The sequence below is a fragment of the Macaca fascicularis genome, chromosome 14, assembly GCF_037993035.2.
Source record: "Macaca fascicularis isolate 582-1 chromosome 14, T2T-MFA8v1.1".
Lineage (NCBI taxonomy): Eukaryota > Metazoa > Chordata > Mammalia > Primates > Cercopithecidae > Macaca > Macaca fascicularis.
This window is the reverse complement of record NC_088388.1, coordinates 113,449,455-113,475,988: the sequence shown is the minus strand read 5'-3', so window position 1 is coordinate 113,475,988 and position 26,534 is coordinate 113,449,455. Positions and strand designations below refer to the sequence as shown.

Genomic DNA, 26,534 nt, shown 5'->3' with positions numbered 1-26,534 from the left:
ATCACAGAGCAACTGGGGCAGTGAGAAGTTGAGAGATCTAGAATCTAGAGAGAAAGCAAGAGAGGAACAAAGGGCAGTTAGGGAAATAGAAGGAAAATTAGGTAACATATTCAAAGTGCTGATGCTCTTAACCACCAAAACCAAAAACAAATAAATAACACTTGTCAATCTAGAATTGTATAGCCAGCAAAAGTAACCCTCAAAATGAAAGCAAAATAAGATTTTTAAAAATGTAACCTTGAGAATTTGTCACTAGAAGATGTCTTACAGAATATTAAAGATAGTTCTTGAAGCAGGAGATAAATTCTCCCAAATGACAGTAGAGAAAGGCAAAGAAGAATGAAAAAGAAGGAAACTAAATGTACAAATCTAAATGAACAAGGATTTTATATATATATATATACACACACACACACACATATATACAATAATATATAATATATTGTGGTGTTTTAAATATTCCTAGAATTAAACCAGTCAGTGGTGAGTGCCTATAGTCCCAGCTACATGGGAGGCTAAGGTAGGAGGATCACTTGAGCCCAGGAGTTCCAGTCCAACCTAGGCAACATATTTCTTTTCCATCTCTAAAAGAAATAAAACAAAATAAAATAAAATAAATAGTTCTAGAACTAAAATGCCTGACAATAGCAAGAAAATGTGAAGGAGTTAAATGTAAATGGAGTACAGTTTTCTAAGGTCCCTCATTTCCTAATGATTAGTAAAAGTACCAATTTATATTAGACTTCATTAAGTCAAAGATGCATATTGAAATTTCCAAAATAGAGTAGAAATTGTTAAAGTAGTTTGTATAACAAGCTAAATGAGAGTGGAAATAGAATAATTTTAGAATTTTTGATTAATACACAAGAAGTCAAAAAGGGGCCAGGCATGGTAGCTCATGCCTGTAATCCCAGAACTTTGGGAGGCCGAGGCACGCAGATTATTTGAGGTCAGGAGTTCGAGACGAGCCTGGCCAACATGGTGAAACCCTAGCTCTACTAAAACTACAAAAAAATTGGCCAGGTATGATGGCTCATGTCTGTAATCCCAGCTACTCAGGAGGCTGAGGCACTATAATCACTTGAACTGGGAGACAGAGGTTGCAGTGAGCCAAGATAGCGCCACTGCACTCCAACTTGGGCAATAGAGTGAGACTCCGTCTCAAAAAAAGTCAAAAAGGGAGAAAATGGAATAGAGAAGTTGGGACAAATAAAAACCAAATAGTAAGATAAAATTACATAGATATATCAATGATAATATGAAATATAAATGGACTAGGAAGTTCCAGCTGCAAAAAAAATGGCAGAGTGGCTTAGATGAGACTAATATTTCTCATAGAACAGTATTAAACTCTGGAAAAAATACATTTTAAAAAATGATATGAAAGCACTAGAAAAAGGCCAACAACTGGCAGAAACTGGAGCGAATTTGACACTTAAAAGTAGCAAATTATGCTGCCTGGGAGTCAGCTTTAAGGACTTTTATCCTGACAATATACCTTAGTGTATATTGTGCAAAGCAACTTGAATACAAGGAGAAAACTGCAGATTTGCAGCCTGGAGATGTCATAGGATGGAGTTCAAGGCAATTGACCAGGGAAATTCCAGGAGAAAGGCCTTAGAAGCAGCAGCCCCCAAATCTACTCTCATATCTTTGACTGATCCCTGAGCTCTGTGTACCCAAGGAAGACTCCACAAAGTGTAGCACAGAACAGATGGACGAGTGGAGATTTAATCTCTTGCTCACTGAAGGAGGAAACAGAGTTTGTAGGTTTCGAGTTCCAGTAAAAGAGAGGAGCGTGGTAAAAAGCCCAGGCTTTTCAAGACCCACCTTAAAGTACATAAAACCAAGTCTCCATAAATTCAAACCGAGAGGTATAAACGGTTTTCATGAATTGGAAAACTCAATATTGTTACTACAGCAATTCTCCCCAAATTTACCTACAGATTAAGAGCAATAAATTCCAGCAGGCTTTTTATAGAGTTGTCAAAAGTTAAACATTTACTTACCATATGGCCCTGTTATTCCACCCTTGGGTATTTACCAAAAAGAAATTAAAACATTTGTCCATATGGAGAACCATATATGAATATTCAGAGCAGCTCTGTTCACAACAGCCCCAATCTTGAAACAACCCAAATATTTATCCAATGAGGAATAGATAAAATATTATGAGATATTGCTCAATAATGAAAAGGAACAAACTACTGATTAATGCAACATCGATGAATCTTCAAAAACATAATCCTAAATGCAAGAAGCCAGATACAAAAGAGTACATTCTACATGGTTCTATTGATGTGAAACTCTAGAAAAACAAATCTAATCTGTAGTGCCAGAAACTAAATCCGTGATTGTCCGGGGCCAGAAACACATTAGGCATGGGCAGAAGGGCATGCACAGGAGGAAGACAGAATTGACTAAGAAATGGAACTTTGGGGTGGTAGTAATATTCTACTTATTGATTGTGGTGGGTACACTGGTGTCTACATTTGCCAACATTCATACAACAGTGCGCTTAAAACGCATGTATTCTTGGCTGGGTGCGGTGGCTCACGCCTATAATTCCAGCACTTTGGGAGGCCAAGGAGGGCAGATCACAAGGTCAGGAAATCGAGACCATCCTGGCCAACATGGTGAAATCCCGTCTCTACTAAAATACAAAAAATTAGCCGGGCATGGTGACACGTGCCTGGAGTCCCAGCTACTCAGGAGACTGAGGCAGGAGAATCACTTGAACCCGGGAGGCATAGGTTGCAGTGAGCCGAGATCTCACCACTGCACTCCAGCCTGGGCAACAGGGCAAGACTCCATCTCAAAATAATAATAATAATAATAATAATAATAATAATGTATTCTTATTGCATGTAAATTATACCTCAGTAATGCTATAAAAACAAAGCTGAAATAATTCCCAGTTAATGCCCCAGCAATACCTATACTAGACTGCAACAGTGATGACAAAAAAAGAACCACAAATCGAAGAGATACTTAATAGGTTAATAAATAGATGTAGACAGGCTGGACTGCCATAAAAAAAAAAAAAGGACTCCCAAAATGCAATGACTTAAATAAGAAAACAAGACAGGGATTTATGTCTCATGTAACCATCTAGTTAGGGTGTGCACCTTGAAGCCAGACATAAAGCTCTGCTATCCTCTGCCAGTGGTCTTATTCTAGGGTTGGCAGGCCCACAAATGGGCCCATGGACAGAATTTAGGAGGCCTGTGAACCTGAGAGGGAAAAAAATTACATCTTTATTTTCAGTAGCTTCTAAATGAAGTTTAGCAATCTCTTCAATGATGAATAGTGACAACAAATCACAGTAGTATTAGCAATGCCTGTGGCTTAGTCAAGCAAGTTGAAATTACAGATATTTTCATATCATAATACAGTTAATAAAGAATCTTGAAATATCACTCATAATTATTGCTTCAAAATTACTGTAAATATAAGACCTGGCTGCTAAATTTTGTTATTTAGTGTGTTAATAAAAAATTGCTATATGACTATATAACAAATTAGGTTATTTAAAATGTTGATAATTGTACCTCAGTATAATTGGCCTTAGTTGTAACTCTACACATTTTATTTTATGCATTTGGAAAAGAGGTCACAGGACTGCAAAGGGCCCATGTCACAAAGAATTTTTCAGAACCCTCTGTTCTGGGATACTGTCATCACCTCTGTGGTCTAAGCTAGGCTGCTGCCCCCTCTATTTTACACAAATAGGAAGAGGAAAGAGAACCTGGAGGAGGTATGACACACATGGCCTCTGCTTACGTATCAGAGAACTCAGTGTCCTGGCCACACTCAAATACAACCGAGGCCAGGAAAGGTTGTGTATCTCAGCTAACATATGCCCAGCTACAAGTTTTATTACAACTGATGAAAGAGACAACTAGCAGGCTCTGTATATTGATTCAATCCTGTCTGAGGATGACCATATAGAAGCTTAAGGAGAGGAGACACAGTGAGTCAAACACAGTGGCCAAGTTTCTGATTTGGGATACCATTCACAAAGACGGGGAGAAGAGGAAGCAGGAGACATTTGGAAGAAGAAAAAACATTCCAATTGGACAAGTTGACTTTGAGATTCCTTCGAGCAGGGGTATACTGACAAACCTGCTCTCCCAGAAAACAAAAACAAACATCCTGTTTACAGCCTTTGATGATTTCCATGACGCAAATGTACCCATCATGGCCTATTTCAAGCTACCAAGATGATGTCACTGAATAAGCAGTTGGAAAGAAATGTGCACGAACAGGCTTTCATAAGCTAGCAAAGGCTGGGTTCAGCTCACCTCCACCAGTGAGGATTTCCAAGTGGAGACTTCTTAAAGACACTGGGATATGCAGAGCTCAAGCTAAGGAGTAGAATCTAAGTGAGACATTGATTTTGGAATAAATGAGATTATCTGGCCATAGGATTCTAAGAAAAATTCTGATTTGCAGTTACTATGGCTTAGACAAATGTGATCTTGATTAAGGGTTCCAAGTAGAAAATAGATGCAAAAATAAGTATGGTATAGAGGATGGGGTTAATAAATTTCCAAAACTCTGCCATCAGTAAAAATCCTTCTGACAAAGAAGCTCTCTGGCCACTCTCAAAGGAGCCAACTCTAACCAAAGTTGGTAGTGCATCAGTGGAAATGTCAGACCGGGGATATGAACCACAGAACTGCTTGGTTGTCAGGACTGGAATCTTGTGACATATCAGCAATCCAAAGTAGGTGGATTCAGCCTGAGGTGATTCTCCTCTCGAATGAGGGACTCTCTGAAGGAATCTCCTCTAGAATGTCTATCAGTCTAATGAAGGCACAGACGCATAAGGAGATACAACAGTGTAGCACATATTATTACAAAGGTACGCATATGAGACTATAAGAGCACAAAGGAATAAATTATCAACGAAAACGATGGAGGAAAGAACAGTTGGCATTACTGTTTCCCTTATAACATGTTTCTGGGTGTTAAGTCATAGTTAGAAAGTTTTTCCCGCTCAAAGATTATACAGGTATTCATCCACGTTTTCTCATTTTTTTACTTGTAAAGTTACATTGTCTATAAATATCTGATCTACTTGGAATTTATCCTGTTGAATGGTATAAGATATCAATCTCATTTAACTTTTTCCATATGGCTCTCCGATTATCCTAATCCTCTTATTAAAAATTCCATCCTATATCCTCACTGATTTTTAGTGCGGCCTCCATAGCATACTAAATATGTATATATAATGAGGTCTATTTCTGATTTTCAATTCTGTTACATTGTCTTTTTATTCATGCATCAATACCATCCTACTTTAATTATAAAGATTTTTACAAGTAAGTTTTAATATCTCGTAGAGTTAATCCTATCCACACCCAACACTTTTGGCTTTTCTATTCCCCATACATTTTGTAACTATTCTCTCTATTTATCCTTTCAAGTGAACTTTCTAACTGGCCTGTCTGGCCCAAAAGATATTTAGGACATTGTTATTGTGATTGTATTAAATGTATAAGTTAACTTTGGAAGACTAAACAAGATCCTTATGATGTTTTTTCTATCCAAGGACATGGTTTCCTTTATATTTGTTCAATTTTGTTTTCTTCAGGAGTGTTTTGCGAGTTTTCCTCATATAAATCTTGGATACTTGTGCTAAATGTACACTTAAGTATTTTATTATCATTTTGCTGCCATATATTGGATTGTCCCTTCCATTTTAGCTTCTCTCTGTTTTTTGTCTATATACACAAAAGCTATTGATTTTTTAATATATTAATTTTATTTCCCACTATTTTGCTAAATTATTTTATTATTTGTAGTCATTTCTCCATTGATACTTTGGGGTTTTTCAGATAAATAATAATTGCATCTGAAAATAAAGATTATTTTATTTCCTTTTCAATTCCAGTGTCTCAAATTGCTTTCTCTTCTCTAACTACATTAGCTAACACCTCCATCCCAATGTTCAATGTAATGACTATCTCATTACATTGGCATCCTTGTCTTGTTCCTGATTTTGGTGACAAAGCCTTTAGTGTTTCCCTTAGGTAAAATGCAAGCTTTTGAGTTAAAGTATATATTTTATGTGTAGAGGAAATCCATAAATTTCTTTTTGTTGTGTTTTTCAACATGAATTAGGACTCCCAGGCTGGAGTGCAGTAGCACTATCTCAGCTCACTGCAACTTCTGCCTCCCAGGTTCAAGTGATCCTCCTGCCTCAGCCTCCTGAGTAGCTGGGATTACAGACATGCACCAGCACACCCGGCTAATTTTTATATTTTTTGGTAGGATGGGGTTTCACCATGTTGACCAGGCTAGTCTCAAACTCCTAACCTCAAGTGATCCGCCTGCCTCAGCCTCCCAAAGTGCTGGGATTACAGGTGTGAGCCACTGCACCCAGTCAACATTACATTTCATTGTTACTTCTCTTTAGGCTTTCCTTGTTTTTGATGACATTGACAGTTTTAAGGAACAGTGGTCTGGTATTTTGTAGACTGTCCTTCCATGTTCATTTGTGTGTTGTTTTTCTCATGGTTAAAAAGAGTTCATGGGTTTAGGGAAGGAAGAGCACAGAGCTAAGTGGTCTTCCACTCATCACATCACATCAAGGATGCATGCCGTCAATATGACATCACTGATGATGTCAATCTTGATCACTTGGCTGAGCTGATGTTCGTCAGGTTTCTCCACAGTAAGATTACTCTTCCTTCTGCCCCACCCTGTTCTTTACTGTACTCTTCCTAAAGAGGTCACTAGTTCAATTCCACACTTAAGGATTGGGCAGTTCTGTTCCATCTCCTTGAGTGGGGAGAATCTACATACATTATCTGGAATTCTTCTGTACAAGAGATTTGCCTATTATCCCTCACATATTTGTTTATTCAATAATTCATTTACATCAGTGTGAATTCATAGATATTTATTTCATACTTTGAGACATAATCCAACAGTACATTATTTTGTTACTCAAACTGTTCTACTTTGGCCATTAGCTCTTTCCATTGGTTCCTGTGTTCCTTTGTTTGTTTGCTTCTTTTGAGCATTTCTTGCTTTCCAACACTATAAGATGCTTTAGGCTCATCTTGTATATTCCCTACCCCAGCTCTAGAATCAGCCATTTATCCAAGGAGCCCTGATTCCTTTTACTGGAGAATGGTATTGGAAACAAAGATCTAGACACTGGCTTTGTTTGTTACAATTGGGGTGTCTTTGCTTCTAGGCCCTCTCAGAAGACAGTGCTCAGAAATACTGGCCAGGCATGGTGCCCCATGCCCATAATCCTAGCACTTTGCGGGGTTGAGATGGGAGGACTGTTTGAGACCAGGAATTCGAGATCAGTCTGGTCAACATAGCAAGACCCCATCTCTAAAAAAAAGAAAAGAAAAAGAAAAAAAAGAAATATATGTATGATACTAGCCAGTAATACATGCATATCTATAATTATACATAAAATATCTGTTTCAATCTATATTAAGCTAAACATGGGCTCATACTGATATTTCTCTCATCCATCACTACACAGTTCACACACTAGTCTTCACCTACCACATCGATAATAAGGAATCTGGTTCCCACCATCTGTCATCTATTTATTTATTTATATGTTCACCCCCCAGCATACACACACAATGGTTTCAGAACTGTTAACTGAGAGTACAGTGTTTATAAGCAGTTCTTTTTGTCTTTCGTCTTACAGACTCTATTAATTTCCAAAGCAGCTTAGGTCAGCAGCTTTCTCCAGCAAGGTTATGTCATACATTTGTAATACAGTTAAATTTGTAATACAGTTAAAACACTGCGTTCTACCCTTTAGTCCCTCAATCTCCTAATTGATTTTTTTATCTTGCATACATTAAGATTCACTCACCCAGGGACAGTGGCTCACGCCTGCAATCTCAGCACTTTGGGAGGCCAAGGTGGGTGGATCGCGAAGTCAAGATATCAAGACCATCCTGGTCAACATGGTGAAACTCCATCTCTATTTAAAAAATACAAAAATTAGCTGGCGTGGTGGTGCACCCCTGTAGTCTCAGCTACTTGGGAGAGTGAGGTAGGAGAATTGCTTCAACACAGAAGGCGGAGGTTACAGTGAGCCGAGATCACGCCACTGCTCTCCAGCCTGGTGACAGAGCAAGACTCTGTCTTAAAACAAACAAACAAACAAACAAACAAAAAAAGATCCACTCTTTGTGTTATAAGATTCAAAGAACTTCTGCAGTTTCATGTATACACAACAGTATCATACACAGTAATTTCACTGACCTAAAAAGTCCCCCTATTCAACTCTCTCCCCTCCCCAAACGTCTGGCAACCATTGATTAGTTTTTGATCTCTATAGAACCACCTTTTTCCAGAATGTCATAGTAATGCAATCATACAGTGCATAGCCTTTTCAGATGGGCTTCTTTCTCTTAGTATTATGCATTTAAGATTCACCTACATTGTTGCATGAATTGATAGCTCATTTTTCTTATTGCTAAATATTATCCCACTATATCAATGTACTACAATTTATCTATATTCACCTACTGAAGACCTCTTTGTTGCTTCCAGTTTTGGGCAACTATGATCAAAGCTGCTATAAACATTCAGGTGCAGGTATTTGTGTGGACATAAGCATTCAAATCAACTGGATACGTACACAGGGAAAAATTGCTATATTGAATGGTAAGACTATGTTTAGCTTTATAAGATATTATCAAAGTGTCTTTCAAAATAGCTGTGCCATTTTGGATTCCCCCAGCAATGAGTGAGAATCCTACTGCTCTACATCCTCACCAGCAACTGGTATTGTCAGGTTTTTTATTTTTTAGTTTTAGCCATTCTAATTGATATGTAATAGTATTTCATTGCTGTTTTGTCTCCCTGACAAATAAAATTGAGTGTCTTTTTTATATATTTAGTTATAATTTGTGTATCTTCTTTGGTGAGGTGTCCATTCAGATCTTTTGCACATTTTAAAATTGTTTTGTCCTATTGTTGAGTTTTAAGAGTTCTTTGTATATTCTAGATGAAGTCCTTTACCAGATCAGTGCTTTGAAAATATATTCTCACCCTCTATGGCTTATCTCTGCATCCTCTTACAGTATCTTTCACAGGGCAGAAGCTTTAATTTTTAGTAAAAGCTAACTTACCAGTATTTCTTTCATGGATTGTGCTTTTTATATTATTTCTAAAACCTCATCAACAGCTCAAGTTCACACAGATTTTCATGCATGTTTTCTTCCAGAAATTTTAGATTTTATATTTAGGTCTGTGATCCATTTAGAGTTAACTTTTCTGTCAATTGTGAGATCTGTGTCTAGGCTAATTTGTTTAGTATGAACGTCTAATTGTTCCAGCACTATTTGTTGAAAAGACTCATTTTTCCATTAAATTGCCTTTGTGCCTTTGTCAAAAATCAGTTGATAATATTTGTATATGTTTATTTATTAGCTACTATGTTCACTTGATTAATGTGTTCATTCTTTCACCAATACTGCATTGTCTTGATAACGGCAGCTTTGTAGTAAGCCTTGAAGTGGGACAATGAGATTCTTCCAATTTTGTTCTTCTTTCTCAGAATTGGGTTAGTTATTTTGCTTCCTTTACCTTTCCATATAAAATTTCAGTTTGTTGATGGCTACAAAAAAATTGCTGGGATTTTTATTGAAATGGTATTGAATCAATAAATCAAATTGGGAAGAACTGACATTTTAACAATATTTAGTCTGTCCAATCCATAAACATGGAATATCTCCCCATTTATTTAGATTTTTAAAAATGTCTTCCATTAATGTTTCATAGCTTTCTACATATAGATCCTGCATATATTTTGTTAGATTTATACTTACGTACTTCACTTTTTTGGTGCTATTGTAAATGGCTTTCTTTTTTGTAATTTCAAATTCCAATTGTTAATTGCTAGTATACAGGAAAACAATTAAATGTTATATATTGACCTTGTTTCCTGAAACCTTGCTATATTTACTTAGTAGTTCCAAGAACTTTCCATAGATTCTTTGGGTAGATTCTATATAGACAGTCATGTAATTTGTTAATAAAAACAGCTTTACTTTTTCCTTTCCAATATATATTTCTCTTATTTTTCCTTCTTGTTTTATTGCACTGACTATGACTTCCACTACATTGTTGAATAGGAGTGGTGAAAGAGGACATTCTTGACTGGTCCCAATCTTGGGGAGGTGTTTAATCTCTCATTATTACGTACCATTCTTCTTTTATGAAAAATCTTTCTGAATCTGTGTTGTAAGTCTGTCTCTTATGTAAGCCACAGTGTTGGATTTGGCTTTGTTAACCAATCTAAAAAGACTTTTTTTTTTTTTTTTAAACAGGGTCTCTCTCTGTACCCCAGGCTGGAGTGTAGTGGCATAAACATGGCTTCCTGGGCTCAAGTCATCTCCCTGCCTCAGCCTCTTGAATGGCTGGGGCTACAGGCACACACCACCACATCTGGCTAATATATAATGTATATAATTATATATAATTAAGAGTCTTGCTCTGTCGCCCAGGCTAGAGTGCATGGAATGCAATGGTGCAATCTTGGCTCACTGCAACCTCCGCCTCCCAGGTTCAAGCAATTCTCCTGCCTCAGCCTCCCGAGTAGCTGGGATTACAGCTGCCCGCCACCATGCCCAACTAATTTTTGTATTTTTAGTAGAGACAGAGTTTCATCATGTTGGCCAGGATGTCCTCAAACTCCTGACCTCAAGTGATCTGCCCGCCTCAGCCTCCCAAAGCGAATTATTTATGTATTTTGTAGAGACAGAGTCTTGCCATATTGCCCAGGCTAGTCTCAAACTCCTGGCCTTAAGTGATCCTCCTGCCTCAACCTCCCAAAGTGCTGGGATTATAGGCATAAGCCACTGTACCTGACCTGAAAATATACTTTAATTGGTGAGATAAGCTAATTTATATTTATTGATGTGGTAAACATGTTTGGTGTCAGTATGACATATTGTTTTACGTTATAATCATATATATTCATGTCTTTATAGGGTCTAGTTTATTTGCTTGATTTTTTACTGTTATTTAGTGAAATTTATATTTTTGTTCTAATGATTATGTCTATTTTAATCCATTTATATAACCCTTCTTTACTTTTTTTCTTGGTAAATGACTATTGCTTCCCTCTAATGAGCAATATTGAAAGTAACTATAAACCTCTTTTGCCCCAACTCTCCCTTTTCCTCAATATCTGATTTGAAGTAATGTCCTTTTACTTCGGTTAATAACTATAAGGCAAACAACAAGCTAATTCTACTTTTCATAGCTCTCCCCACTCCCCCACCAATTTTTTGTAGTTGTACTATATCTACATTGTCAGAGCACACAACCATTGCATACTATTCTCTATTCCTTGTAAGCATAATTTAGACTTATTTCTGTAAGTAAATATATGATTCATTCTTACCATAAATCTTTATATCAAACTTTTCAATTACGTTGGTTGTTTAATGTTCATGCTGTTTAGTAGATTCCTTAGGAAGGATCTGGGCAAAATAGTCCCTGAATTCTAATGTTTTCATTAGAATTTGCCTGTGGCTCTTATAATGAAAGGTCAGTTTGTCTTCTTATAAAATTTCTGGCTCATATTTTCTTTCCTTGATTTTCTTAAACATTTTACTCTACTAAATTTTGACAAAATATTGATGTTACAAAGTAAAGAAAATAGAATTTAAGAAAAGACATAAATAAGGATAAAGTGAGATGCTACATAAGGAACAATTTACAAAGAAGATATAATAATAATAAATGTGAATGGCCCTAGCAAAAAATCTCAACATACATAAGTGGGAACAGTCAGAATCACAAGCTAAAATTGATATAGCCACAGCTATAGTGGGAATTTTTATTAGGCCTCTTTCAGAAACTTATAAATCAAAAAGACCTTAACTTAGTAAATGGAGACAAGGTCTAAACACAATTGATAAACATAAACTTGATCTAACAAATAAACACTGAAAAGCAGGGGGACAGTTTAGCGTAGTGAATTAAGAGATATATTTTTATCTCAGATATTGTTTGTTCTTTTGTAAAATTTGTTTGATTCTTTCTGAGGACTAAGCTCTGATTTTTTTATCTTGCTCAAATTCTTCTATTAATTCCAGGTCTTTAGACAAACTCAACCAATTGTCAATCCAAAAATGATTAAATTTACTTAGAGCCTGGAAGCATCATCCCCCCGACTTCAAATTGTCCTGCCTTACTGGAACAAACCAATGTATTTTTCAAATGTATTCGATTGATGTCTCATGCCTCCCCTAAATATATATAACCAAGCTGAACCCCAACCGCCTTGGGCACATGTTCTCAGGACCTCCTGAGGGCTGTGTCACATGGTCACTCAGATTTGGCTCAGAATAAAGCTATTCAAATATTTTACAGAGTTTGACTCTTTTCATCAACATTTCTAAATATTTCTTCATCCTTGCTGAGATTTCTTATCTTCCATTCATTACAACATATTTTCTTTTACCTCACTGAGCATAGTTATAATAGCTGTTTCAAAGTCCTTATCTGATCAGGCCAACATCTATGTTTTCTCAGGGTTGGTTTCCATTAATTGTCTTATCTTTTGCAAAGGACTGCATTTTTCTGGTTCCTCCTATGCTGAGTAATTTTGAATTGTGTCCTGGACATTGTGACTGTTACATTGTGGAGATCACGGATTCTGTTTTACTCCTCAGAATAATGTCAATGTTTTTGTTGTGGCAGGCAATCGATTAACTTGGTTCAACTCAAACTGCAAACTGACCCAACCCGTGGTTATAAGTAACTCACATCTCAGTTGAGTTCTGACTAGCTGCAGACTGCTTTGTGTCTACCCCATAGGTGTGCTTCAGGGGTCAGCTAGAGATCTAAGCAAAGTTCATACTCAGAAATTGGGGCATGACCTTCTCTGTCTCTCTGTGTCTAGGATTTCCCCCTCCTTCCAGTGACTGTGTTACTGCAGACTCTGCTCTCAGGTTGTTGAAGCCAAAAAAAAAAAAAAAAAAAAAAAAAAAAGATGGCTTTCTATTTCTATTGTGTTTTAGCTACTCTCTTAGTGGACTGCCCTCAGGTTAACACATCAAAAACAGGAAACTTACCTCCTCTTAATGGCACCTTCTTCCAAGTTTCATCTTCCCACCAAAACTTGCCTGCTTTTGTTCACTGTCTTTAGCTTTCAGGTACTTGTTTTTGGCATTTCATTCAGAGTTGAACATTGCTGTCTGAAAGAGAGCCAGAAGTTACTTGGTCATATATGAAACAGAACTCTTTTGTTACACTTAAACGAAAATTATTTCCCACCCATACTCTCCTTCCTCTTTTCCCAATACGTACCTACCATTCCATACTAGTTATTTCTCAGAGTGTTTCAATTCTTATTCAATACGCGTATTTATGTATATATGTGGACTAGGATGATATATAGTTACGAGTTAGTGTTTATATTTATTTTAACTTACATAAATACTTTAATTTTTTCATTCAAAATAGCTTTTTGAAATCTAATCATGTTGCTATATGTAAATGTACTTCATGATGTCTGAGAACTGCATGTATTTCATTCTATGAATATACAAAGTTTAATTTATTCAGTCTCCTAAATAAATTGGATTAACCGGCCGGGTATGGTGGCTCACACCTGTAATCCCAGCACTTTGGGAGGCCAAGGCAGGCAGATCACTTGAGGTCAGGAGTTTGAGGCCAGCCTGGCCAACATGGTGAAACCCTGCCTCTACTAAAAATACAAAAAATTAGTCGGGCATGGTGGCTGGCGTCTGTAATCCCAGCTATTCAGGAGGCTGAGGCAAGAGAATCACTTTGGAGGTCTTATTTAAGAAATACTTGCTGATGTGAGGTCATAAGGAAATTATAAATTTCTTTATATTGAACTTTTAGTTACAATATTCCTATTTAGGCCTTTAATTCATTTGGATCTTTAGTATGTCGTGTGTGATAAGAATCTTTGGGTTTTTTTTCAATATAGTGAAACCAGTTTCTTGATATAATTTATTAAATATAATTTTCTGATTTCTGATGTTACCATTAATCTATAATAAACTTCAAGTCTGCTTCGAAGGTGTCTACTCCTTTTGATTGGTTTATTTGATTGATATTGCACTTTATAATTCTATTTTCTTTCGATAATTTACACTAGGGCTAATATTTTTTAAATAGTTACGATTTATAGACAATTATATTCCCTAAAATTTTAGAATTAATCAGATTCCATCTTCCACCTTAAGAATTTGATTAGAAATAAAGAAAATTTTTAAATTTTTTGAGAGAGAATTAACAACTTTAACAAATTAAGCCTTACTACATTTCAAAGTGCTACATCTTTTCATTCATTCAGGCATTTTAAAAATATCCTTAAAAGAGTTTTCAAAATACCTCCATTAAGGACAGAGCTTCTTCAATTGTATTTTCTATAACTGAAATGCTTTTGAGTTTGTGAGTTTGTTTTGCATTCCACTCCTTGCTGACTATCTTCATGCTAATAATTTGCTAACTCTGGTTTCTTTGTAGACAGTCACAACACCTACAAAAAACAAAGAAAAGAGGGAAAAAAAGTCACTTCTCCCCCATCAGTCTCATACCTTGGATTTTTGTTTGTTTGCTTTATTTTATTGTTCAGGACTTCTAACATTATGTTGAACATTAATTGAGTCAATGGTGGCTAACGTCCTTGTCTCCTTGATTTTTAAAATGTTTAAGGTTTCCTATTACTGAATTTTAATGCTAAGTAAATGTTGAAATACATCAAATGCTTTTATTGCAACTGCAATCCCAATCAGATAAGCCTGAGAACAGTGAAAAATCATAAGATTTTGTCTTTAGTCTATTAATATATAAATGATACAACAAGATTTTTCACTCTAGAACCATTTTTACAACCCTGAATTCACCCATAATCAACCATGACAAATGCACCCACATCTGTATATATTTATCTAATCTACCTATATACTTTTGTATGTACATACATATATGCACATACACACAGAGAGAAAGAGACAGAGAATTTAAAAATCACGTCCATGAATAAAATGGGCCTGTGTTTTTCTTGTATCATACTTACCTAGTTTTAGTATAAAATATATTCCAAGCTCATAAAATTGATTGGATTGTTTTTCCTTGTTATATAAGTTAGGGATATCTATACTCGCCAATAAAAGCATCTCAGCCTGTGACTTGCGGAGGTGGGAAAAATAGAAAAAAGTGTATCATCATGATGATTATATTCTTATTCGTACTGTTATTTATATATTACATGATTATTTTTTATTCCATTTTTAAATTGTATTTTTATCTATTTTATAATGTAAGATTTTTATATTTTCCAGAGATCTACAAAAAGGTTCTTTTGGGGGATTTCATTTATTTGCATCTCTATTTCTTGGTTGGCATTGCCAATGATTTGTCTTTTGGCTTTGCCAAGGTTTTTTTCAAAACTTCAACTTGGGTTCTGTTCATCTTTTTTAAATGATATCTCATTGTCCTGTTTCTCCTCTCCTTTGGCTTATTCTGCCACTTTGTTACCAATCACAAGGGTTTTACTGCCTGATGCAGGGGTGCAGTGCAGCCAGGCCTGAATTTTTTTCAAAGCTTTATATGTGTTCTAAAGTGTGAGAGGGGTTGACAACTACTGGTCTACAATCATTCTTCTCAAATCTATCTGATCCTAAGATTGCTTTTGAGGCTTTTGGAAAACATATACTCCTGGACAACATAATGTAGTGATTATGACTCAGTTGATCTAGACTGAAGCCTAAGAGTTTGTATTTTTTAAAAAAACTTGGCAGGTGTTTCTGACTACCAGCAAGATTTGAAAATCACTGAATTTGAGTGCCTATAAAACACTGTATAGTGCCAAAAGCATAAGTGACCTCTGAGGTTGTAGTGATTTCTAAGGTAGAAGTTAAGAGATGTTTAGGTGGTTTGGGGGAATTCGGGGGTTACTCAGCAATCCAGGAAGAGGAGAAAGTATTAGTAAAGAGCAAGAGCTGAAAAAAAGGAAGGTCAGCTCCTAAAAATAAAAGAAGTCTTATCAAGACATCAAAAGCAAGGAAGAGAGTAGCAAGAACTAGAGTTAAAAATAGGCCACAGACAAAGCCATATTACAAATGGACTTTTACCCAAGAATTACAAGAAGCCATTGAAAGGGTTTAAGCAGGGAGATGATACAAATAGAGTTTTACTTTAAAACGACTGGTTTAGCTACAGAAGAGGAAATTAAATGGAGGGAAAGCAGGACTGTCTTCCTTGAAGTCTGAAGACAGTCATCATCCTTCGGGTGGCCACTATAATCCAGGAGATAAATGATGGTGGCTTGAACTATAATACATTTGGAGAGAAAAGGACTACTAGGCATGACTAAAAGATATAGATGTTACTGGATGTAAGGCATATATGAAAACAAAGAGTAAACTTATCATCACCAGTTTATTGCTCATAATTATTCTCTGAGCTATATATTTTGGATCGAATATATCTACAACTGTTCAGACATTCTCTAAAATATTGAGGTAAAAGTGTAAATGCTTATATGTTATACAAAATTGTCACAGTTTAAATAATATTGATAATAATATTTAATACTATATCATCATCATCATAATATCTCATTTCCTTGTTTCTCTTCTCTTTTGGTTTACTCTGCCACTTTGTTACCAAATATTCAATTTGGTAACAAATTGAATTCAATTATACAAATATTCACTGTAAACAAATATTCAAACTCATAATAAGTGAAAATGACTAGACAGATTAATTTCGTAGTATATCACAATCCTTGTCATTTCAGCTTTGGTCTACCCTAAACTTATCCATCTCCATCCATTACTGGAACAACTCCACAAAGTCCGTATTCCCTAAAACATCACCGATACCATTAAAGTCACTAACAGAGACTGAACTCAGAATAAAGGAAATCATAGAGAAACTAGATCAGCAGATCCCACCCAGACCTTTCACCCATGTGAACACCACCACCAGCGCCACACACAGCATAGCCACCATCCTCAACCCTCAAGATACGTACTGCAGGGGGGATCAGCTGGACATCCTTCTGGAAGTGAGGGACCACCTGGGACACAGGAAGCAATATGGTGGGGATTTCCTGAGGGCCAGGATGTCCTCCCCAGCCCTGATGGCAGGTGCTTCGGGAAAGGTGACTGACTTCAACAATGGCACCTACCTCGTCAGCTTCACTCTGTTCTGGGAGGGCCAGGTCTCCCTGTCTCTGCTGCTCATCCATCCCAGTGAAGGGGCATCGGCTCTCTGGAGGGCAAGGAACCAAGGCTATAATAAAATTATTTTCAAAGGTAAATTTGTTAATGGCACCTCTCATGTCTTCACTGAATGTGGCCTGACCCTAAACTCAAGTGCTGAACTCTGTGAATATCTGGATAACAGAGACCAAGAAGCCTTCTATTGTGTGAAGCCTCAACACATGCCCTGTGAGGCTCTGACCCACATGACCACCCGGAATAGAGAGATATCTTATCTTACAGACAAGGAAAAGAGCCTTTTCCACAGGTGAGTCTACTTTTCATCTATACTGAGAAGTGTTCCCTGAAAAGTGCCCCAGTCAGAGCTACATTGCCCATTGCAACATTAAGCATGACTCAGAGCCCTCCTCTACTCAAGGTAAGACATGTGGTGTCTTCATGGGGCCTCTCCTCACCACTCTGCGCCAAAGTTTGCATTTTCACTATATTGTCCATTCAGTCATGTGTTTTGCTATAACTGTTCTTCTGTGTGTTCATAGATGTTCCACTGAAAAAAAGATTCCTTGATAAGTGTATGATAACATCCATGTTCCTTCACCTCCCATATCATCTTTTGTTGTTTTTGCTCTTAAATATCTTTGCATTGATCCATTTTCCCCTATGCACAGTGCTGCTATGCAAGTTCAGACCATAATTATCTCATCTAGATTACCCGTACCAGCTTCCCAACTGGTCTCTCTCCCAGCAGTCATACCCTCTCTCATCCATTCTCTACACTGAGTGATCTTTCTGAAAAGCCAGTTCCTACTGGTTTTCTCCAGTTGATCCCATGATCAGATATTCCTCCGTATATACCTCTCAGGGTGGAGAAGTCCTTCTTACTCCTTATGTTGTGACCTAGTGATTCCTGCAAACCCCTAGTTCAACAGACCACCACAAACCGGGGTGGAAGCATGTTTCTTCTATCAATCATGGCTGCAACAATGCCAAGCTCTTCTCCCCCGACTCACAAACAGATGCTCACTTCCTGGTTTCCCTGTTATCCACTAACCTGAAAACCACTTTGTTGATTAGAATGAACCATCAGGGTTGCTACATGGGCCACTTTGAGGATTTGCAAAGGCTAACTATCTGTTATTACAAATCCCAGAACTGTGAGGCAAGCCCTAAGACATCTATCGGTTCCAGAGACTTCTGCTCATTTGCTAACTTTCCGTAAGTCTCACAGGCTCAGTCCATTTCTTTTTCTCTTTCAATTCTGCCAGTACCCTTTTTTTTTTCCCTATGAAGATTTATTTCTCCTAAGCTTGGCGACAGAGTAGAATGCTAGGTTCACAGCTATCCCCTTCTAGCAGTTTTCAAAGTCAAGTTTAGTCTTTTTTCCATAAGCTTTCAAAAAAATATGCTAAGAGTAGGCACCCAACATGACAAAATAACATGCATTCCAGAATCTTATCTCATTATCTAAGTTTTGGCTCCTGATCTAGTCCCTGGCTCCCTTCTGAAAAGTAAAAGCACAGTTAAGTTTCTGTTCCTTCCTTTTTATCTCTGATGGTACAGCTCATCAAATCTCTTCCTACCCGTCAACCATCCTTATGCCTAAATCCTAGAAAGGATGAAAACATGCTGATCCTTTCCTTCTCAGGATGGCATGTGGAGAGACATCCATAGTAGGGAATCAGGTACCACTTATATCTGTTATACTTGGCACTTAGGTCCCCATTCTCTCCTTAATCCTTTTCTTCCTTCCTCCACTTACATGGCCATATACAGAGGTTTGAAACAAAGTGTAAGAGCTTTCAAGCAAGAAGAGAGTCATCTTTCATCTTGGAGGAAAGAAATGTAAGGTACATTTATCAACACATCAGATTCAACAATACTTTCTGCCAGTCACTTTGATAGATATTAAGGATACAGCAGTGGACCAGACACATGCATTACCTTCCTTCATAAAGCTTATGATCTTCAGAAAGCAAGTTTGTCGGAAAAGTCAAAGGTAATCATAGCAGGAAATGTGAATTAAAAATGAAGAAGAGGCCCTCCGGTAGAAGGTCTACCTGCCACCCAAAAAGGCTGGATTCCTTGGGTACATGATGGGGAGACAGTAAAGGGATGTAAGCAGTAGTGCAGTTGGATTTGCAATGAGAAAGGGTGCTCTGGCAGTCGGATTGAAAAATTTAGGTGGGATAAAACTGAGACCTGCATGGCCAATTAGAGGCTCACAGTAATCCAAGGAAACTATTCTGCAAACTTGAACAGGAGATGTGGAAGCAGAAAAAGAGAAGAGAACTTGTAAATTAGATAAATATTTTGAATCTAAAATTCCAAGACACAGTGATTACATGTAGCAGATCGGTAGAGCTGCCCTGGACTTCAGGTGCTCTCAGCAGGGTAGAAAGTCTTTCAAAATCTTCACTCATTTACAATACCCAATATATCTAAAATTTACAATAATAATAGCCTCCAGTTATAGAAAATTAAAATTTTTCCTTCACTCACAAGGAGATGATTCACTTTGATGTTACGTGGGCATAGAGCAGGCTAATTTATTGTTCTATTTTTTTTTTTTTTAAGGTCCAAAGTGGGAGTTGAAATGATGAAGGATCAGAAACACATTGATGTCGCTAATTGTAACAGTAAGTTGGCTCTGTCCTGAGTTGGGTGATGCTCAGAGGAAATTTTATCAGCATTAACCTAAGTAATTGTAGTTCTCCTGGAGCACAATTCCTAGCAGATGTCTACGATGTCAATTATGCTGGACTTTAAAGGGAGAAATTAACTCAAGGAAATGATTTTCAAAATTTTTATAGGAGATGACATCTTGACATATCCAAAAGGAGAAAGCATTAGTATCCTACATTCGTATTTAAACCTGAGAGTTCATCTCCTAGAGTCTAAGGCACTGTGCAAATGTCTTTGAAGGATGGATACCTACAGCTTCAGAGTAGGAACGCTTTCAGTTCTGGTTTCCTAACTCTCCGTTGGCATAACCCCCTAACATTTAGTTGATGCAATTACCAATTTTATATGGAGTTTTCATCTTATTAAATGTTTTAAAGACAAACACAAAGCCATGTTACTTATGAAAGAATATTTATACTACCTTAGCTTTAAGATAACTTTTTATAAAGTCTATCTTAGTTTACTGATAACATCCATCATGATACTTACTTCAACTTATAATAATTTATTGCCATCATTTATTCATTTATTCTGCAAATGTTTATTTATTTTTCCTCACATCATATGGATAATGTGCTGATGTCATAACAAGATTTGAGGGAGACACATCTCACACATGAGCATGAAAACTCAATCATCTTGCTTCTGAACTACTAAAGGATCAGCAAACATTTACTGAGCACTGAATAGATATCAGGCATTATGGACAAATGGAGAAAAATAAATGCTCAGTTAGCTTGCAATGTGAAAGACATTCAACCTACGAACTCTATGAAGACAGTAAAGAGGCAAAGGAGCTTATGTTAAAATTGGTATTTGACTGAGTCCTGAAGGATATGTGTAGTCAGAGAATGAAGAGAAACCTCATAAAGATCATGGGTAGTGTTGCTGGATTTAAGCAAATAATAATACAGGGAATCATATGAATATGGGTAATTTCTAATTGCCTGTCATATATACATTGAGAAAAGGGGAAAATATTGCATGGGCCATACTTACACTAAAAAATTATTCCTTGTTAGAAGTCATACAAATTTAATATGGTGTCCTGTATTTTTTATCTAACTCTTTTTATCTGATAATTCCAGTCATGAACTAAGTCATCATGGACTTGTTCAATAGGCCAGTGGGGTGAGCATATTGTGGAATGTAGCAGAGGATAAGCCTAGAAAGAGAAGAAGGACCTAATCATGAAGGTTCTCAAGTGCCATGCTGAGGATTTCAGTGACTATTCAGTAAACTTGAAAGCCACAGAAACCAACTGAGGAAGAAAGTGGTATAATCCACTTTGTGCTTTAAAATGCAAATTCACAATTTAACAAAATGCATGATCTGTAGAAAGACAATTTAAAATGTCACTAAGGAATATAAAACAAAATTCGTATAAATAGAAGCAAAAAACACCGTCTCTGGATGGGATGACTTTATATTTAAAAGAATGTCAGTTGTCTATATATCATTTTCTTATTGCTGCTATAATAAAGTGGCTTTTAAAAACAAAAATATATCATCTTATAGTCTGTAGTCCAGAAGACCAGTGTTGGGCTCATTGAGCTAAGCCCAAGGTAGAGCAGGAGCATGTTCCTTACTGGAGGCTCTAGGGGAGAATCTGTTCCTTTGCTTATTCCAGGTTTTTAAGGCTGCCCACATTCCTTGTACCCCTCTTCCTCTATCTTCAAAGCCACAGCAGAGGGTCAAGTTTTCCTGTCACACCTTTGACCCACTCTTCTGCCTCCCTCTTCCACTTCTGAGGGCCAGTGACATTAGATTGGGCCTACCCATGTAATCCAGGATAGTCTCTCCATCTGAAAGGCCATACCCTAGTCATATCTGGAATAGGCAACATTGTTGTAGGAATTAAGGGACAGGAGAGACCAATGGATGGAACAGGAGGATTTTATTTAGGTGGCTACCTGTCCAGCAGATTAACATCCAAAGGCTGAGCCCTGAACAAAGACAGGGCTTGACTCTTATACATGTACCTGAAAGGGTATTGGCTAGCTTGAATATACACTTCACTAAATGGTGCAAAACCTACAAGGTGGCCAGCAAGTCTACAGAAGCAGAATAAAGGCAGTTTATCAAACAGTGACAGGTTTTACAACTCAAGCCAGGTGTTGCAACTCAGCCATATGTTGTGACCTTCACTGTGCTGCACAGAAGGGAAAAACAGGAACTTACAAAACTCGCAAAGGTAATTGTGAGAATAGTAAGGGGGGAAGGGGGAAGCTGAATGAGAAAAACTTGTTTTTCCCAACCTTGCTTCGGGATGGGAGGGAGAGACTCTGGAGCCCATCCCTTCTGGGACCTGGCTCTGCAGATAATGCTGCCAAAGCCTCGATAGAGCCCTGCCCTTCCCTGGGTCTTGTAGTGGGTCAGCCTAGTACAGGAAAACTTGGTTTTCTTTTTATATCTTCTGCTTCAACATATTCACAGGTTTTAAGAATTAGGATGTGGATATCTTTGGGGGACTATTAGTTTCCCTATCTAATCAAAAATATAATGGAATCTATTTCTCAGTGGGCAGGTCTGTGCAAACCTACTCCCAAACTTTGAGGAAGCTGAGAGGCCAAAGAAGAGTCTGACACATCCAGTTTCTCAGAAAGAAACATTTAGTAGGGACTTACAAGCAGAAGCCATGTTTATGTCTCCATTGGTGAGACAAGATGGTGGATCTCCATACCATTACCCCCAGACCCAGGGCTTACAGAGCATAAGGGAAGGATGGTTCAGATGGGATGTACAGGACAACTGAAGTACAATACCATCAAGGCTGTTTGACCTAAGGGCAAGATTTACCATAAGTACCTGCTGTTGTACAAGAAACAATAGATAAACTGGGGTTAATCAGGAGCCAACATAGCAGATTAGCATCTAAAATGGAGTTGCTTTTGCTGATATACAGAATCCTGATATTATTACCCACATACTGTTCAAAATGCTCAAGCCTATTCTAAAATTATTAAGTAAAATAAACATGTAACAGTAATCATAAGTGGATTTGTTACAAGTTTGAGACATGGCAAAATGAATACCTGACATAAAGATTACACAACATAGGATTTACAACAATACACTTAAAGGCTATGTTCTCAGCAAAGTGTGCCAGTACATTATTAGGATAAAGAATACTTACTAACTATGAATCTCAAGTTTCCAGGGTCATGGTATTCAATCATCTAGGGTGCAATGCTACCAAGCCTCATAGAAACCCATCAATATCACACTGTAATTCCAACATAATTATAGGATTATACAAACTCCCTTTAGTAAGCCAAATCACCAGGACTTAAGAGCTATTCCAGGTGCACTTTCCAATTCTGCAACCAGCACCGTTTTACCACTTTGTCCATAGGTTACAAATACAACACAACCATGTAATGATGCACAATTCTGTGGACATAGGCAGCCAGAGACTGCAAGGCCTCTGAGGAACTAAGCAAGAGGGTAAAGCAGAGACTGCCGATGGTTCCCCAGTATTCACTGCCTCCTCCTTCTTTAGTAATAGAAACCAGCTTGTGGCTAGACCCATGGCCATCCTTCCTTATATCTAGTTGTGGCCATGACTAAGTTTTTTCCAGGAGTGTGAGTGGGAAACTTCTAAGTCATGCTTTAAAAGCAAAAAAACTTGCCCTCCCTATCCATTTCTTCCCTAACTACTAGCTGAACTTTAGATATAATGTGAGAATGGCAAGACCAGGTTAGACCATGAGATTGAAGCCACATGGTAAGAATGGTATAGCCACAACATAGAAGAAACAAGAGTCCCTAACACCATGCAATGCCATATTAGCCCTGTCCTTCTCACTCCAGGCCTGTTATGTGAGACAGAAATAAACTTTTATTTTTAAGTCATTATTATCTTGGTCTTTCTTACATTCAAACTGGTTTCCTATCTCATACAGAATATAGTATCAGTACAGAAGTCCTGATGTAACAAGTCCTAAAATACAAGGCATTGGCTCAGTGATGGGATGGCAGCATAGATAGTGGCAAGGAAACATGACAGGAGAAATTGAATGACCTTTGTTATGCTATAACAAGACATTTGCTGCACTGCTACCTACTCGTAATGGAAGGCAGACCATGTGCAAACAGAGCCTAAAACTCTAGTGAAACTTCCTGGAATATCTCAGAATATTGGTTTGTAATGGATGTCGCATGTTGCTTTTAGCAAAGTCTAGTTTAAAAAAAAAAATTGTCAAGCTAGGTGACTAATATACTATTTGAGGTTTTTATTTTTAATGTACATATTTTAAGCCATTTTTTGAACACGGAAAAATTAAGATTATTCATTCCTTCATTAATGAAACAAAGGTAAAGGATTTTATACAACGGCACCAACTGGCAGACCACTAACATCATTCGGGTAAGAGACAAAGACAGAAGTCACCACAGAATCAGGAAGAAAGGACAGAACGTCAAAGAAAGGATAGAACGTCAAGATTTAGCTAATGACCAAATTTAAGAGAAAAGGAATTAGACAGGAGGCAAGATGACTCAAAATTTCTCAAAAGAATAAGTAGAAATGCCTGAAGCAAAGCTAATGATCAAAGAATAGGACTAGAAAGGGACAGAAAAAGGAAATAGGCATTACAGGAAGAGGAAAAGAGAGCAAGAAAACAAAGGACCAGGAAAGAAGGCTAGATGTCTAACTTATGCCAATAAAATCATTTACAAGTGTCTTTGTTACCAGAGAGTGAAAAAATAGAAGAGAAATGCCAAGTTGGAATGAAGCCTCCTGTCCCTGGTGGTTATACTTTACAAGGAAAATGGATAACAACATTTTGCAACCAGGTTCAGTTAGACACAATTAAGATAAACGGCTGTTTGAAAGGCAAACTCATTTACCTCCTGGGAGATTCTACGCTACGTCAGTGGATCTACTACTTACCCAAAGTTGTAAAAAGTAGGTAGTTACTTTATATTCTCTCAGAAATTCAGGCTGGTTTTAAAGTACTTTTAATGAGGTCTCTATTCTCTGATTTGAGCTATTTTGTTTTTTACTTCATTTAGCTTTCTGGATTTGAGCCTTTAAATTTCAAATATATTTTATTTCCTCTTTCATAAGAAATGTTGGTCCTCTTTTAAAATTCCAATGAGAACTTTACATTTTTTATTGACATTTTTCATGTATGAACTGCGGGTACCATACCCTAGAGAGTAGAAAGACTCCAGTGAGCAATTATCTAGGTGGGGTGGGTATTTTAAATGATTGATAGGACATTCTTTTTCATGAATATTAACCATTATCTTCTAATTAAAACATCTATTTATTTTTTTATCAGCACTAAAGTTTTTTGATCTTCATGAAACTGGAATTTTTAAGAAACATTTGCTTCTGGATGCAGAAAGACACACTCAGATTCAATGGAAAAAACATAACTATCCCTTCGTCACTTTGCAGCTCTACTCTCTGATAGATCATGATTATATCCCTCGGGAAATTGACCGGCTATCAGGTGACAAAAACACAGCCATCGTCATCACCTTTGGCCAGCACTTCAGACCATTTCCCATTGACGTTTTTATTCGCAGGGCCATTGGTGTCCGAAAGGCTATTGAAAGACTGTTCCTAAGAAGCCCAACCACTAAAGTGATTATTAAGACAGAAAACATCAGGGAGATGCACATAGACACAGAGAGGCTTGGAGACTTCCATGGTTATATTCAATATCTTATCACGAAGGATATTTTCAAAGACCTCAACGTGGGCATCATTGATGCCTGGGACATGACCATTGCATATGACACTAATACCATCCACCCACCTGATCATGTGATTGGAAATCAGATTAACATGTTCTTAAACTACATTTGCTAAGGGATAAATACTATACAAAATCACTAGGAATCAATCTCAGCACGTAATCCCACATGTATTGTAAAGTCAGTTTTATTCATTTTAGGAACTAAGGAAAATAAATTTAAAAGAATCTTTTTTGGGAGGAAGGCTATGTAAGGACAATGACAACTGATATGGGATGCAAAACCAAGAGAATCAGACATGTAGAATGACTATACCATGCCTGGTTCTGATGCTTCTTTAAAATATTAAAGAAGTTTTTTAAAAGTCATGTTATTAAGCTGATTTGAAAATATCTGTACAAATTCATGATGCTTTCTATTTCCAATATAGATATTTCCTAGCTCTGTCTATTGAAAAGGCCTAGAAGCAATGATAACCCATTAGCAATAATCACTCCGAGCACCCTGACTGTGGTCTCTAAGAACAGAAAACAGGCATCCTTGAAGGAAAGGCTGATTCCAGGACTGGAACAGAAAATATATATACCATGAGCCTGGACATCTTGTTATGCCAGAAAGCAAATAATCAAAGACAAATGGAACCGTATCATGGAACAGAGGAGGTAACCCAAAGGAATCTCTTCCTTGGCCATAGCTAGATTTAGCATCAAAAAGACTAATGACTGCACTTAATTGAAATACATAATATATAAAATCCATGAGCTCATAATAATACAAAAAGAGACATGCAAGAATAAAAGCAAAATCTCTCATGTGTCATAAGTGGAGTTGGGTAAACCCTTATTTTGAAAATTGGCAACAAAAGGCAAATATGTGAACATTTATCCTCTTTCCTCTTAAAGAGAAAATCAATAACCCTAATAGATA

The 26,534-nt window shown here is 37.1% G+C and overlaps 1 protein-coding gene and 1 non-coding gene across 2 annotated transcripts; one reads left to right on the top strand and one right to left on the bottom strand.

Annotated features, from left to right (window-relative positions):
- The first annotated feature begins 17,116 nt into the window (after positions 1–17,116).
- Positions 17,117–25,722, top strand: NXPE1 (neurexophilin and PC-esterase domain family member 1). Its single transcript, XM_065529745.1, has 4 exons — positions 17,117–17,523; positions 19,791–19,852; positions 24,595–24,807; positions 25,187–25,722. The coding sequence occupies exons 1-4, from the start codon at positions 17,117–17,119 to the stop codon at positions 25,720–25,722; spliced, it is 1,218 nt and encodes a 405-aa protein (XP_065385817.1).
- LOC123568956 (small nucleolar RNA U13) lies at positions 20,457–20,560 on the bottom strand. The gene has a single exon (XR_006692506.1). It is a non-coding gene; the product is annotated as a small nucleolar RNA U13 (small nucleolar RNA).
- Positions 25,723–26,534: the final 812 nt, after the last annotated feature.